The following is a 16,848-nucleotide window of genomic DNA, read 5'->3' on the forward strand; positions in this document are numbered from 1 at the left end:
AGACAACTCGCTGGTCCAATCAATGGCACCAAGAGCTTCATTTATCGCACCAAAGTCAGCACGGTTGAAATTTCGATTGCGTGAATTACCCAAACATTTCTTATGTTGAACAGGAACATTTATATTAAACTGTAAAGTATTATGACTTGGATCTTCAGGAACTAGAGGGAATTCAGAGAGTTGAAAATCGGTTATATTGAAATTGTTATTAAGAACTAAGTCAAGTGTATTGCCGGAGACATTGACAAAGCTGTTGAACTGATTCAAGCCCGATAGGGAAATGGCGTCCACGAAGGAAGCCGAACAGGGATCTCTAGCATTACTTGGATACAGAAGGAATTTAGTGGGTTCATATTCCACTTTATTTCTGGCAAGTTGAAGTCGCCGCAGATAACAAAGGTATCGTTACAATTATTATTATTAACTATATCACATAGGCTACTTGTAAAGGAAGTTAACGCCACCATGTCTCTCGGTGGGATGTAGGCACATCCAATGTGAACTCTAGCTTTGCTACTCCGATCAGGAACTATAGTTACCCAAATGTCCTCAGCTTCTGAGCACCAGGAGCTCTCAGAAAAACTCGTGAGATTATTCGAGACTGCCACTAGAACACCACCCCCCCTACTCTTGAGCGACGAGCCAGACCTTCTATCTCGCCGGTAGACTTTATAGGAGTTATTTAGTACCTCAGAGTCTAAGATATTATCATCGAGCCAAGTTTCCGTTAGACAAATTATATCATATTCACTCATAGATGAATTTCTGTTGAGTACTGACAATTTAGATTTTGTACCACGTACATTTTGATAATATACAGAAAGGCCCATGAAAAGAAAACAAAAAACAGAAAGAAAATGAAGCAACAAATACAAAACCGACTACAACTCAGAGGACTTATACGATCTTAGATAGATCCTCTTCACTAGAGACCCTAACGACCCTCGACCTATCATCCTTTCTAACGAAGATGAAACCATTGCGTGTCCAAGCAAACTTATAGTTTTTGCTGCGTGTGACCTCTTTGGTCTTTTTCAGAAGTTTCTTGTTTTTTGCAGTCAAGTGTTCATTAATATATAAATTATCAGAGATATTCTCAATCTTCAAGCCCTTGTTAGGTTGTGACTGTCAGTGACTGACGGCGTTTGGTCTTAGACGCTCCGAGAAAATCATCCCGCTTCTGTTTCGATGTGAACTTGACCACGATAGGCTTTGGTCTAGAAATGTCAAATGTTGGGACTCTGTAAAAACTATCCACATCGGATGAGTTAATGGGACAACCAATAACCTCTGCAACCTTAGATATGATATGAGAAACGTTCTCATTGGCTTTCTCGGGAACACCACAGATCTCCAAGTTGTTGACTCTATTCTGTTGCTCCAATACCTCCATGCGCTCCTGTAAATCCTTCACGGTAGATTTCAGCTGCATATTTTCTCTGGTTATCCGCTCCATATCGACCATCATTCGATCAATCGCAGACATGCTGCGCTCAAACGAAGAGACGGAGTCACTACAGAAGTTGACGGATTCAAGAAGAGTTTCATATTTAGCAACAAGGGACTTCATTTCTGATTGAATATTCTGCAGCACGCTGAGCGAGTCCGGGGAGGCCTCCACAACATTATGCACAGGAAAGGCGAGCGATCGCCGCTTATGCACATCTCCCCCGCTCCTGCATCCACCGCAGTTCCAAGAAACCCCAGGCATTTGAAAGCGAGGAACGTCACCTTTAGAAAGGTTCACGCATTTGGCATGAAAAAATTTCCCGCAACCACTGCATTTTAATCCCGGGGATCTAGAAGAGATGCTTCCCGTACATGTATCGCAATCAGGCATGGCGGAAGAAGAAGAAGGGATATAAAGGATTGGGCTATATACAGGGACACAGTCTTCACTCCACAGTGGCCCGACTGGGAGGCTTGAAAAAACGAACAAAAAGAGGCCGAGGAGAGAAAAGGGAAGACAAAAGGAAAACAGACGGATAGTGTATGTTCTCCTTTAGAATGGAATTCCCACAGCCAGATGTCCCACGAAACCGATAAGGTATTACGGAGGTAAACAAACCTCCAGTGTAGGAGAATTATAACACCAATGTTAAAAAATGAGGAAGATGAACTGTATACCTACTTACAGTTTCAAACTCACTTCACGAATATAATTTAAAACGAAGTATTTATATCATCGGGAAAACAAACTAAACAAAAGGATCAATCACCGAGACGTGCTCGACAGAACGTAAACAGATAGTAATGATACAATACAAATGATATAATACAAATATAGATGTTTCAAAAATTAGGTGGCACAAAATTTGAAAAAATTATTTTCCCCAAATGGCACTTTTCCAGCTTAAATCATCAACTATTTTTCATTCTTAATTTCTATATCCCAACCTTATTGAGAAATAATTAATTGGCAATAAACTATTCCATTCAGTGTGTTTCAATTCTGACAGGTACTTCGGTACCTATAGAGAATCAAGATAATATGAATGAATATGAATTGGTTCTATTCTGTATCACTTGAGACTAAACGTTTTTTATATCAGTGTTGTATGAACTGATAAATCTCCATTCACGACTGCGTAATTGAATTGATTCGAAATCGGTTCTGGATTGATATCTCGAATGAAGCTAATAGAATTTTGTGGATTCAACTAATGAAAAAACCTTTTTGAGAGAATTTCCATTTTTAGTTTACAATGTCAAAAATATATTCAAAAGCAGCGAAGCGCTTCGCATTCTTAGAAATTGAGAGGAATGATTAAATGCCAGTTTATAATGATTATATTCCTTGTGGGACAGGTCCAGGATCGCACTTAAAACATGTATCTATAGGTTTGTTCACTGTATCGAACCCTAACCGAATCAATTCCCTTTGCAGAATGACTGCCTAGATCTATATATGAACCTTCATCTGATATCAATCTAAATATTCACATCTCATTTCGTTCATTACAGCTCAGCCGCTTCTTGCCATGCAACCAAACACTGCATACAAACTGACTGGATACACAGGCAATTACCCCCCGATAACAGCAGCATCTGCCAGACATGTCTGGATATGGTCAAACAAGCCAGGGATCAACTTCTGAGCAACGAAACACAAGTGAGTCAATTTCTGGAAAAAATAAAAGAACGGCTATAAAGTATCCAAAAGTTGAAATTCATTCAAAATTACCGGTACTTATTATTATTCTTCAGTTTGAGTGGACGATACACGTTCTCTCTCAAACGGACTCTTATGGCTCGGCTTAAATAAGTATGAGTTAAGTCCTTTGCCAGATAAAGCTTTTGAACGAATCCCTTTATCTCATGGGTCTCGATTCTTCATTCTTGGTTCAAGAGATATAAAAATGAGGCGAAATGTTCATAAGCGCCTGTTGAAAGAATAAGTACATGACTCAGTTGCTGGGCAAGATTTATAATCATCAGGACTGGACAAAGTAGCAGTGGCGACCAATAGATAGTTTATGCAGTTATCCATAACAACTTGAATTTGTCATCTTATGGCATTGCCTGGTAGCAGCGGTAAACGCGTCTTTCGAAAAGCTTGTGTTGAGCTATTCACCACACACCAATGTTGCGAACTCAGCTCCAACAATGTGTCAAAGTATTGTACCAAGTGTTCATTTTCTGGGCTCCCGAGCACTCTCTAAAAACGGTGCTTCGTAATTCGAGAACTCTAAAGTGCTCACGAGTACTTCTGCGGATAAGGTCTAACGTACACGAACGACAATCGGTGAACGACTATTTTGTAGGAGGTCAACGCACACGGACGACCAATAAAATCGGTGGTCAACGCACACGAACGATCATTCAGTCGGTGCTTGTAACAGAAATTGGATAGGAATACGTTGAGATTGAGATGTTTTGCGGTTCATTTGAGGTACCGAATTGATTGAAAAGCCAATTTTATACCCTTTTTGAATTTATCCCAGTCATCAATCAACTGAACAGACACTTCCTCCCTAAGTTTCTTCTTCAGTATTTTATTCGAGTACTCTGCTGTTGAGGTATCATAGAAATGTCTACTCTTCTGTACCTCACAGATTAATTTTTCAATGTCTATATCCTTTTTTGATCGTGTACCTACTATTTAAAACGCTCCCGTACAGAATAGAGATCAAGAACCATCTAAACTGTCGTTCGTTTACGTTGAAACAAGAGAAACCTATATGCCCATCTGCTTCACCGACAGTCGTGTCGGGTGCAAAATTGGAGCGTGCTACGACTGTTTTGTAGGCCCGACTAAAAGTCGGTCATGTGCGTTGGCGCATTAACATACGTGTTCTGCATTTCAACCGACAAAATAGTCGCCAACCGATTGTAGTTCGTGTGCGTTAGACCTAACTAAGTACTAAAGTGCTGCTTTTTTGTGCTCCCTAGCCCTCTCTAAACAGTACTCCGTAATTCGAGTACTATAAAATGCTCGCGAGATTTTTGTACAGAAAAAATTGAAGTGTGAATCACTAATTGACTAATTGACCCAATTGACAGCTGAGTAAATGATCCGGTTCATTTTTTGATCCCGTTGGCGTTGATCGATCGAAATCATAGATTACTGTAGTCTGTGACCGATACCAACGCAGGACAAGACAAAACCGAAGAGTATCACTGAATATTCTTTGATAAAACGAAGCAAATGTTATTTTGATGCTCGCAAAAATTTACAAATGTACATGGTGGGCAAAATTGGTGATACCTGAACTACAACTTTTTAACCCGACCAGATAGAGAAAAATGAATGTACTATTCATTTTACTACACTTTTTTGATAGCAATCCAGTGGTGTACTATTATTTTTTCCTATAGGTTTATATGCTGAGCTATAACATAAAGTTGTGTTTTTTCTTATGAAAACAGTAGTTCAAAATGTCTAAGAAAGAATCGCCATTTTTTCACCGTTTCAGAAATATATCATTCATCGCGCTCAGTCTTTCTAAGTCATTTTAAACTACTGTATACATAAGAAACAATACATCTTTATGTATCATAGTACGTCACTGGATTGCTATCACAAAAGTGTCTGTATAATGTCTTCATTTCAACATCCTAGCTTAAACAGAAACGGAGATAATGACCAAAGTTGAAATTTTAATTTTGACCTATAACTCGAAAACAAAAGAAGATAGAGTAATGCAGTTGATGGCATTATTAGTTTCTCAAAAAAAGACGACCGTAATGTGCCATGCATTTTTCTCTATCCCGTTGGGTTGAAAAAGTTGTAATTCAGGTATCACCAATTTTGCCCACTAGTGTTTTAGGCGAGGAACCGTCATTTAAAAAAAAATAGTTTACAAGGAAATTTTTTCTCTCAAGTCAGAGTGCCCAAACTGTTCTATGGTATTTCAAGCTTCTCCATTCATTCCTGGACACCCTGTACTCTTTGGGCCTCGTAAACATAAATCAACAGTTATAGTTTGTGTGACATCTCCCTAACAGGATATCAGAAAACCAGAGAAATTTGTTATAATTTGAAATTGTGTTTTTTTTTTCGAATTTGATATAAATACCTTATTTTGAATGTTCTTCAACAAATATTCGACAAGTTCTTGATCCTAATTAACATTGAATGTTGGTCTCTTCAAATGAAATAATTCTTGCCTTCATGGCACTTCAATATTCACAACATAAAATCAAGACAGAACTTCCAACCCTCATTTAGTTTTTTTATTGCTATTATTGTTAAATCATACTTCCTCTTTCAGGAGCTGATCAAACAGGTCTTCGAAGGGACCTGCAGCCTCATCCATTTCAAGCCGATAGTGAAGGAATGTGATAAGATTGTCGACAACTTCATACCAGACCTCATCGATACCCTCGCGTCCGAGATGAATCCGCAAGTTGTCTGCTCCGTGGCCGGTCTGTGTAACAACGAGGAGTATCTGAAAAGTTTGGAACATGAGGACGCCGCGCCTAGCAGCACCCTTAAACCTTCAGCCTTAGCCAGCGACGTCACTCCTTGCGAGGGATGCCAGACTGTCGTCAGTGTGATGGAAGCCAAGTTCAACGCGATGTCCAAGGACGAGATTCTGCACGGCTTTCTCATGGTAGGTTTTCATCTTCCGGGCATCTAATTTAACTAATTGGATTACAACTACAACTTATACATAGCTGCATGCTTCATGAAAGTAGGTCCGGAGGCGCTTTTTAAAGGTCTTAGAATGGCGTCGCTGGGTTTACCGAATTTTAGTTTATGTAGTCGAAAATTAATGGATGAATTACCCCTTGCAATGACATCCAATCGGTGGTTCCAAATTGATGGCGCTCCAGCCCATCCGTCGAGGAGGATCTATCTGAAATTGAGTGAATTATTCGAAAAACGTTCGTAGGGGAACAGATTTCACCTCCCTAGATTTCAATTATGTGGTAGACTTATGGGTAAAGCTCACGAATGAGAATGTCCGAAGAATTTCATGGTTTAGAAATGCATTTTTGGGCAATGATGTAATTCCCACACCTGCATCATTTTATAACGTATATTTTATTAATGTAAGGCCTGTTACTTTCACGTGGATAAGTGAAAATGCTGTCTTTTCACTTTCAGATAGTGTTATTTATCGAATAAATCTGTCATTGAAAGTTAATAATAAGAGTTTATTTGCCATAGATCGAATGTCGGTACGTCATTATTGGTAGAAATTTTCAGATTCTGGATGTATGGTTATTCTTAGTGTGATTTTCACGAAATATTTGCTTTCTAGTTGGAATTATGACAATTTCTACAATGCGGTGTTTTATTTAACATTAATCAGTGAAAAGTAGTATACCGTACTTTCATATAATAGGGAATACTACTTCTGACGAAAATAATGTATTTTTTATGAGATATCTTTAAAACGCCACATGACAGCCCTCTCCACTCATTTAAAGTCATAGTACGGTGTGCTGTGTCTGAATTCGCAGGAATAGGTCCTTACTTTTTCGAGGAGGAAAATATTACCGTAAAAATATCTTCGGTGTTGAAAACCTGCCTTCAACCTGAATTAGAAAAACTTGCTGAAGAACACGATCTGGGTGACATCTGGTTCCCGCAAAATGGGGCTTCAGCCCACACAGCTCGAATTTCATTAGCTGTTTTGAGACAGATGTTCCCGGAGTGAATGGTCTCACAGGGACGCCTGATTTGAGCATCCGCGACCTCTTTCTTATGTCTTTAAACATCGTTCATACACTCTGTTACAAATCAAGCAGCGAATAACCGAAGAAATCCGGGCCATGCCTCTCGCTATGCGCCGAAAAGCGATCGACTACATCAGTGTATCACTCCTGCCTCCATCTGAGCGGTATCGTTTTCAAAACTTGAGTACAAAAACTATATTTCTTACCGATTCGAATAAGTGAAACTGTTTTTCTCCACCTTTACCATTTTTGTATAACCCTTCAGTTGGCTCTGTCGCGCCCTCTATGTGGATTTGAAGTCATTGAACTTCTTTAGTTCAATGTTTGAAGTATTGTCGATAGCCTTTCGATGCCCGATTTTATTTTACAGATGTGCAGACACACAGGCAGCCTATCTGACGCTTGTAGCAACATCATCTTGACATACTTCACGGAAATATACGAACACATCAAGGATCACCTGAATCCCGGTGAAGTTTGCGTTTTGTCCGGTCAGTGCAGCGCCCTCTTCCACCGTCATGACGAACCCGATAGCAAAGGCGTGCAGATTACCCCCATCTCTCACATTGGATTCGTGCCGGTCAAGTAAGTTTGATATATTTCAATTTTCACTTTGAAGGGTAGCTTTGTAACAGGCTTTGCATAAGTGGGGAGTCATGTGGGTAAAGAAGATCAAAGCATTTTCCTTTATTGCTCATTTTGTTTTTCGTTCGGTTCAAAATTTCCCATTATAATCTTCTTGCATATTATACGTGATTCATTTATTTTAGCGTGATCAATATAATTGATGAAATCTATTTCTCATTCAGTATATTTTCTCTTTCGGCTAAACATGTTCAATGGTTGTAAAGTCACACCGATTGCTACTGCTATCGCCATAATGTCGACGATGCTACTGAAAATGTGCAAATGGATCTCGATTGATCATTTTGATTCCTTCTAACAATCCTCCTCCACTGACGTCGTCGGTGACATCACATTTGAATTCTGACATAAAAATATTAACTTTATTCAGATTCTAGAAAATGAAGAATACAAAAAAGTATACATTGTATGGAGCGAAATCCAGATATCTGTAAACAGATTCTGCTTATTTAACATGCATTCGACATTGACTGAATTGCCGAAAAAACCAAATCGGCAATTTCTCAATTTTATTGGTCAGTTTAAAAGTGTAACATGCGACATTCACGCAATAGAAATTTGATATTACTGGATCTGATTGCCTCTTACTGTACTTATGTCTTATTCACAGTAACGAGAAGGATGACCCTACCTGTGAATTTTGCGAGCAGCTGGTGAAGCATCTGAGGGACTTGTTGGTGGCCAACACTACCGAAGAGGAGTTCAAGAAGGTAATGGAGGCACTTTGCAAGCAGACAAGGTCATTCTCCGACGAGTGCGTCGGTTTGGTCGACGAATACTACCCGATCGCTTATCAGTTCCTGTTGGAGGAGTTGAACGGAACCGTCGTCTGTGCCATGATTGGAATCTGTCCCAGGGGATCCGAGTACAAGGTAATAATTATCACTTAACTCAGATGAGCATGAAATTATATAGGGTGCTTTCGAAGGTGGGTTTCTTGACAGAAAAAACGCCTATAATCATTCACTGACATAAAATCTGTCGGATGCCCCTGGAAATTTGACACATTCGTCACTGCATAGAACGAAAAAAAACTTATCAGAGCATCGATATGTTGTCCGTTCAACATGAAAGTCATGATCATAGTAATTACACACGCGTTCAAAAAAAATTCGTCTTCAAGTAAACTTTGGTATGCCGAACGTCAATATTTCGTGCTTAAACGTAATTCTTTGCTTGTGCTGTATTATTTTCCAGGTGAACTGTCAAAATTTAGCATTGAAATTGTTAGCACGGTTTTTACGGTCGTGCAAAAAGCATTTACTACTGAATCCTACTTCTAACTAGGGAGAAACTTAAAGGAGAGTAGAACTGAAGGTAGAACTGGTCAGAATGAAGCGTTCTATCAAAAATCACCTATACAAAACTTTCAAAATGAATTTGAAAAATAGTTATTTAATCAACTAGGTTATTAATGAAAGCGATTAATGATTGCAATATTTTAACGTTAATGTTCGAGATCATTAATCGCTGAATTAATAAACGAGTTGATTAAATAACTATTTTTCAACTTCATTTTGAAAGTTTTGTATAGGTGATTTTTGATTGGACGCTTCATTTTGATCACATCTACCTTCTGTTGAAAAAAAGCCTCACCTTCAAATACAGCCTGTATATTACAGATTGTTGGTGTTGGTATTGATCGGGCCCACTAAATCTGTCACCGCGACCAATGCGGTCTATGTGGCACACCAACAAGCTCAGACTGTTCAAAGAGCTAAACTTCTGCCGCCTGGCAGTTACAGAGCATGTGGTCCATCGTTTCGTCCTCCTCTAGGCAGATACTGCAGAGTTATTCATTGACGATACTGAGTTTGTGTAAGTGGGCTATGAACCTGCAATGTCCCGTGGAAAACGAGAGATTTTTCCGTCGACCACATTTTGAATTGAATGTGAATTCTTGATTGCAAAAGTTTTTATCGATACCTAGTCAAATTTGACACCTCATAAATTTTCTATGTTCATATCGGAATGTTGATATTTAGACTACGTTCGGCCAGTAAACACCGGTACAGAGCGAGTAGAACTAGAGTTTTATCACAGATCAGCTAGGGCTAATGGAGCCTGTACAAATTGGCAATTTTTGAATGAACGAATGACACAAAAATCATGGGAAAAATTTGAATTTGAATGCAATTTGTTCGAAAATGTATATGAATAGATAATTCTTAGACTACGTTCGGCCAGTAAACACCGGTACAGAGCGAGTAGAAGTAGAGTTTTATCACAGATCAGCTAGGGCTAATGGAGCCTGTACAAATTGGCAATTTTTGAATGAACGAACGACAAATGTCAACCACAAAAATCATGGGAAAAATTTGAATTTGAATGCAATTTGTTGGAAAATGTATATGAATAGATGATTCTTAGTGTGGATTAAACGGAAATTCTACAGTTTTATGAATAGTTAGTTTATAAGTTGTTTTTTTATGGCTTGTCTCGTTTCATAACCCTACTTCTACACAAACTCCTTTCGCGCCGCACCTTGGGAGCTGGGGCTCATAGAGTTGATTCCGAAAACTCTACTCCGTCTAGAACGAACGACAACTATTGACACTTTTTGTTCTGGAACTGCGTGCCCGAACGACTCGGAACAAAAAGTGCTGATAGAGTTTACTGGCCGAACGCACCTTTATGCGACCGATCGAACAATTCGAGAAGTCGATAGAGGGATATTCGAGTTGTGACATTTTGTGTAAATCACATTGATATCGTTCCCTATAATATCTGTTAAAGAATGCTTGGAGCTGGTGGAAGCTGGAGTTGTAGTATATAGCTATATTGATTACTCTCTAACCACTCTCTAACCATCATAATTTTTCTGCAACCTCCATAATTCATCTCTTCTCAATTCACCCTCTAGGTACTACGAAAATCAATGCGACATACGAATAAAATAATTCTTTGGGAAGCTGCTGAATACTTCTATGTTCGATTACCCATGACAATAATGCATTAATAGGAAATTAATCAATAAAAGGGCTAATTTCGTGTACGTTAAACAGTGTTATTATTAAGGGGTCGGCGGAAAAAAAAATTCAAATGATTACTGAAATGAATCCTGATACGACCCCAAACCGTTTATTAGTTGAATTATCGCAAAGCAGTATAAAAAACTCTCCCTATTCGACCATGTGGTTTCGTTTAGGATATTGGCTCGTCCGAAATTTAGGTGGTAATGAAAATGAAAACATAAGATTGCCGAATTGTTCCCATTATTTTTTTGGAACTTATACGATTTTATGAAATGGCTCATTTTAATACCAACTGACAGAAGAGACTTAGGACACAAGTGTAAAAAATAGAATAATACTGGGCATTACAATCTTTTTGTTCGAACATTCCAACAATCGTCGTTAAAATGGGGAAACATCATAGCACTTTTTCAACAGAACTAACATAAGCACTTTCAAGACACTGCCTCAATTTTCTATATTTTTTTTCACTCTAAATTGCACGATGCAACAATTATGATTATCTCAAAAAAGACCTGATGCATCTTATCCGATGAACTTGATACTGAACTCATTCCTTCCATCCATATGTTTATATTTTGTTTCGTTTTTGAGTTGCTAGAGTCACCTTCCACAGTTCCGTACTTGAAATTCAATGAAATTTTGTCGAATTTCTAGGGGTTGTCTCTCAGCCATCTTGGATATTTAATTTATACAATTTTTGGTTAAACGACGTATTTTGATGAGTTATGCCTTCTACCAAAAAGGCCTCACCTTCGAAAACACCCTGTCCTGTAAATAGTATTTAGCACTCAAATCCAAACAGTCAGTTCTTGGATTGACATTACAGTAAAAGGAATTTGTATCATCTCACCTATATTCCGTTCCAATTGGACTCTCTATCTGAAACGAAATGTCCCATGAAGGGATGATTCAACATCTCATTTCCAAATTCATTCCATTCCCACGAACATTTAAACATACATTGAAGAATAAGGAATACGACAAAAGTGAATTGAATATCTTTCGTATAATTAAGTAGTTTATCAATATGCAGTGTTCATTTTTCAAGTTGAAATTTCATATATATTATATTCTTTTCTGAACATGAAATTCTTAACTGCCACCTTTTTTTTATCTCCCAATACAACAAATTCTTTGTCATCCTCTTCACTCACTATCGTCCATAAGCGGGGTCCAGACTATGTAACAAAACATGTTATATAGCAAATTTATATAACTTGTTAGAGAAATTCAAGTGAAAAAGTTATATAACACAATGTTATACAATATTTTTCTTGCTATATAGCAAATTTTATGTTATCCGTTGGGTGTCGGTAAAGATCAAATAAAGTAATATAACTTTATTATATAACACGCCGCAACTTGTCCACACTTGTGTTATTGAACATTTACTGCAGCGCCAGCCTAGGATGGAAATATTTAAAACTACCATCACATTCAATGTCCCATGTCAATGGGTCTATGTCATCCATTGCTAGATCCTTCAAAAGAGTTGTTCCACTATATGTTCCTCTAGCTCTCAACGATGGCCGTACCCAAAATCTCTCTAGATTTCACTCGTCGTCTACATAAAATCACGCAAGCTGCTGCTGCCAAAATGACATGCTCTTCGTTTGAGGACATTTTCAATACTACAGATGCCACTGCTTCCAGATGAGCACTTTTGTTTAGTTTTATTTTGTTACATAGTCTGGATGTCTCTGCTATTTTATAACAAGTTATATAACAAAGTTGTATAACACATTTGTTGTATAACTTTGTTAATAAAATGTTTTGTTACATAGTCTGGACGCGGCTCTATTTTGTGAACGCGTAGCTGAAATATGGGTCGTTCAGATTCAGATGAAACATGTGAATTTTTTTTACAGAGTTTTGAAAAACAACATACTTCCCATCTGCCCAAACGAAGTTGAATCCTCCAAAATTTAATTCGATTTTTTTATTCGTACCAAAATAGGGATGTTCCGCCTTTCTCTATAAGTCTGAGTACTCAATATTTACCTTCAAATAGAATTGGGAAAAGGTGGTATCGTGTGAATAACATGTTCGTTTCACAACTTCCAGAATGTTCCCATCGTACCTCTCCTACCAGCTGAAACCGCCGACGCTCTAGAAATCAGCCCAGCGACCAAGAAGCCCGGCCTAATCAGGGTCCCGTTGTCCAAGAACTCACAGTCCATACAGATCATCTCGAATCCGGCCGCTTTAGGGGAACTAGGCAAACCAGAAGACGCCCAATTACCCATCGACCTGTTGATCCCCACCAACAACCAGTTGTTCAACAAGCAGGTCTGCGAGTTCTGTCAGTTCTTTTTGCATTACGTTCAACAGGCAATCACCGATCCCAAGACTGAGGTAGGTACATAATATTTTAGTACAGGAACGACAAATTTAGTTCGAAAAATTCTAAAATCACTGATACTAATAAAAATATAATTGATTACTAGATAGATAGGTAGATAACCCTTTTTCGGCCAATGCATCACATCGATTTGAAAAAATACATAAATTTATTATATCCGATTTAGAAAAATACGAAAATCTTTAAAAAATCTCCTTTAAAATAGGACCGTTGAACCATCCTTGACCATTATGCCAATATTGATGTTTCTTTCTAACAAGAAAAAAACCGATAAAATCCGTTACAATAGAGAAAAACCTTGGAAAATGCGAAAACGACTCGTCATTGGCTCAGATCCAACTGAGCCGGTTCGCCAGTTGTGAGCTGAAACGCTGAACTAGTAGAACCACAAGATATAACAGAGGAAACGCATTCGCATTAGTTGGAAAACTTGATGACATCAATGGAGGTTTATGTCAAGCTAAATTGACAGACCTGCAGTGGTACCACGATCGATGGATCGATGTCGGATTCGATAAGGGGTTGTCGGCAATCTAATCACAACCGACAGTTTTCCAGTCAACAAGATATTCATACAGAGGAAACCAATCATGTGTGGTACAAATTTCCACCTACTTGACTTAAAGATAAGGTAAAGAAAAAAGGGGAAAACGTCAAGTCGTGCGCTTGTCGTGAGATTGTGGTACATACTCTGGTGAGATACTTTTACAAGCCGGTGGTATCTTATAAATCATTTTTTGAGTTATTCACTGAAGAAAATGTTGTGGAATCACGCACGCGCGACTTTGAAAACTAGAATTTTAATGCTCAGTCTATAATTAATAATTATTGAAACCTCTTGGCAGTCCTTATTCCAAATTCGCTTAGGCCCGGTACTTTCACCTTCGAATAAATTTTATTCACTGTCAATAAGTATCCGTCAAATAATTTCCTATCTGAAAGATACCTTATTTCGGTGCTTTCAGATGAAATTATTTGACGAATAACAATTCTGTGAAAACACGGTTCACTACTTTTCACTGATTAATGTAAAATAAGAGATCGCATTGTAGAAATTGTCATAATTTCAACTACAAAGCAAATATTTCGTGAAAATCACACAAAAAATAACCATACATCCAGAATCTTAAAAATTCAACCAATAATGACGTACCGACATTCGATCTATGACAAATAAAATTTTATTAACGAGTTTCAATGACAGATTTAAGCGGTGAACACATATGAGCGGCCGCGGCCGCGATCACGATCACGATCGTGAGACATCCCGACTGAACGTCACTTTATCGCTGAACAGAGCGTGATATTATGTGCGGAATATGACATTTGCATGGGACGTTTCTCGATCGTGATCGTGATCGTGGCCGCGGCCGCTCATATGTGTTCACCGCCTTATTCGCTGAATAACACTATCTGAAAGTGAAAAGACTGCATTTTTACTTATCCTAAGAATAAGACTTATTTATCGAATAAATTCAGTTATTCGCACGTGAAAGTACCGGGCCTTAATGAAATTCGAAAAAATTATGAGGATAAATAGCGTCCTCCATTTTATCGATTAAAAACAACGAGTAGCAGGAAATAGGACTATAAACACAGATGTTTACGTTATTTCACATTCGTGACGACGTTTCGCAAAAGTGTCCCTCTGCTTCTTCAGGCCTTTAATTCATTAGGAAGGAGATTTTACATAGTATACCGTTCACCGAAAGTATCAACTAAAACTGGATCTAGGTATATTGGGGGAGCAGTCAAGAAAAACAAGTGGACTCTTTTTTCTGATATTGCCTATCAGTATCGACTAACTCAAAAACATGTATCAACTATCAACTTACAATTAAAGAAGCTAAACATTAAGTCAGGATGAGTGGAATCAAGAAAACCATGAATATAACAAAAATTCATGTTTTTCTTGAGTCAGGCTTACAATCGAAGAAGCTAGCATTCAAATATATTTTTCTGTATTTGGGGATAGTTATCAGAGTGAAATATCTGAATATGCCACTCAAAGAACCAAGGAAGAAGAGCTAAAACATAAAAGGGATATATACCCAAATTGACAAATTGGCAATAAAATGCAAAAAATAATGAGTTCACTTCCTGTTTGGTTTTTTTCCTTCTTCTATCATAAAATGAATTTTTTGGATCCCACATATGAATGTTACTTAACTGACTGAATGACTGACTCCGATGCTCCCTGCTCCACCTTTTCAAGCAATTTCTCAATTTGACTCGTAATAATTTTGTAGTCTTTCATATTGAAGTAGTCCTATTGGAAATTCAAATGTAGATTGCAGCTAAGATATCTAAAAACATGGTTTATGCACTCGTCAATTTTTGAAAGCAATGACATTAGCATTAGACCAAATCGAAAATAAGAGATTTGTTTCGTGGCGGCGCCACCATGTTCTATCCTTGTTTTATCAAAGAAAGTCTAATGATACTTTCTCGTTTTATTTTGTTCTGCGTTGATATCGATCACAAATTACAGTAATCTGTGATCCCGATCGATCAACGAATCAAAAAAAAAATGAACTGGACTATTTTATCAAATGTCAGCTGTTAACAAATATTTGAGATTTACAATTGAATTTTCGTTGTAAAATCAAATCTGCACATATTTCAACACTTTCGGATGGATTGGAAGGAGTACTCACCATTCTTCCTCAAGATAATTTCTGTTTGACAAATAGTATTCGTGAGGAGGATAATTCAACATGATTTCAATAAAACACAGTTAATTGGCGAAATATCCAATATATTCAGTTGACGGAAACGGAATTTCCACTATACTCGTGACATATTAATATTTGAAGAACACACTAGAATAGATTCATGTATTTCTGTTCCTTAATACATGCTCACAATTCACATTACGTATTTTCAATACAGTTCCTTTGATTAAATATCGGTGAAGTTACCATTGAACTCTTAGCTGTATCTGTCCCGAATGTTAGTTCATCTGATTTGATTCTGCCTCAAATTCCAACAACAAAGGGTCATAATCCAACAACACTGAATTCTTAGCTGTATTTCTTAATTATCCATACAGAAAACTGAACGACATGTTGAATAAATGAATGTTGTACACCCTTTCTCGAAACTAATACATTTTGACACACCAATATAATCACTTATAAATACAGCACATTCGCAAGTCGTAGAAATATATTCAAATTATTTTCAAATATCAATTGACAACTGTCAATTTCTAAATAGCGCTACCTACAGTGGGAAAAACTTAACATATCCCTTATTTTCAAAGATGGGAAAACAAAATCTAATCAGTGCATACACCATGTTTTCAGACATCTTAGGCTAACCGGCCACCGAATGCGAAGTAACAGACCATCATTATATACTTATATTTTCTCGAAAAGAATAATATGCAATTGTTGAACGATTTGAAAATGGTAGCTTACTTTTGCTTATACTTTCAGGATCAAATCAAATATGTCATCGAAAGGGCATGCAACGACCTGCCCAGTTCGGTCAACCAGACCTGCAGGAGCTTCGTCGAAACCTACGAACCTGCCTTCGTGGCTCTGCTGGCGCAAGAGATCGACCCTTCCCAGATCTGTCCCCTAGTGAGAGCTTGTCCGTCTGAAGAGGTCAGAGACGTCGACGTGTTCATGCAACAGGAAACCGGTGATAATTCCAAGTGCCCCTTGTGTTTGTTCGCCGTTCAAAAGTTGGAGGAAATGGTCAAGAACAACAAGACCGAGGTGAGTGTTA

The 16,848-nt window shown here is 37.9% G+C and overlaps 1 protein-coding gene across 2 annotated transcripts in view; it reads left to right on the top strand.

Moving 5' to 3' along the window:
• LOC123318420 (prosaposin) overlaps positions 1-16,848 on the top strand; it is a 69,850-nt gene that overhangs the window by 12,243 nt on the left and 40,759 nt on the right. For both annotated transcript variants that reach the window (XM_044905032.1, XM_044905033.1), the window contains exons 3-8: positions 2,965-3,112; positions 5,715-6,056; positions 7,499-7,713; positions 8,384-8,645; positions 12,816-13,106; positions 16,554-16,838. In XM_044905032.1, the coding sequence (XP_044760967.1) occupies positions 2,965-3,112; positions 5,715-6,056; positions 7,499-7,713; positions 8,384-8,645; positions 12,816-13,106; positions 16,554-16,838 (1,543 nt within the window). The remainder of the gene's footprint in view (positions 1-2,964; positions 3,113-5,714; positions 6,057-7,498; positions 7,714-8,383; positions 8,646-12,815; positions 13,107-16,553; positions 16,839-16,848) is intronic.

The sequence above is a fragment of the Coccinella septempunctata genome, chromosome 8 (assembly GCF_907165205.1).
Source record: "Coccinella septempunctata chromosome 8, icCocSept1.1, whole genome shotgun sequence".
In the NCBI taxonomy this organism is placed as follows: Eukaryota; Metazoa; Arthropoda; class Insecta; order Coleoptera; family Coccinellidae; genus Coccinella; species Coccinella septempunctata.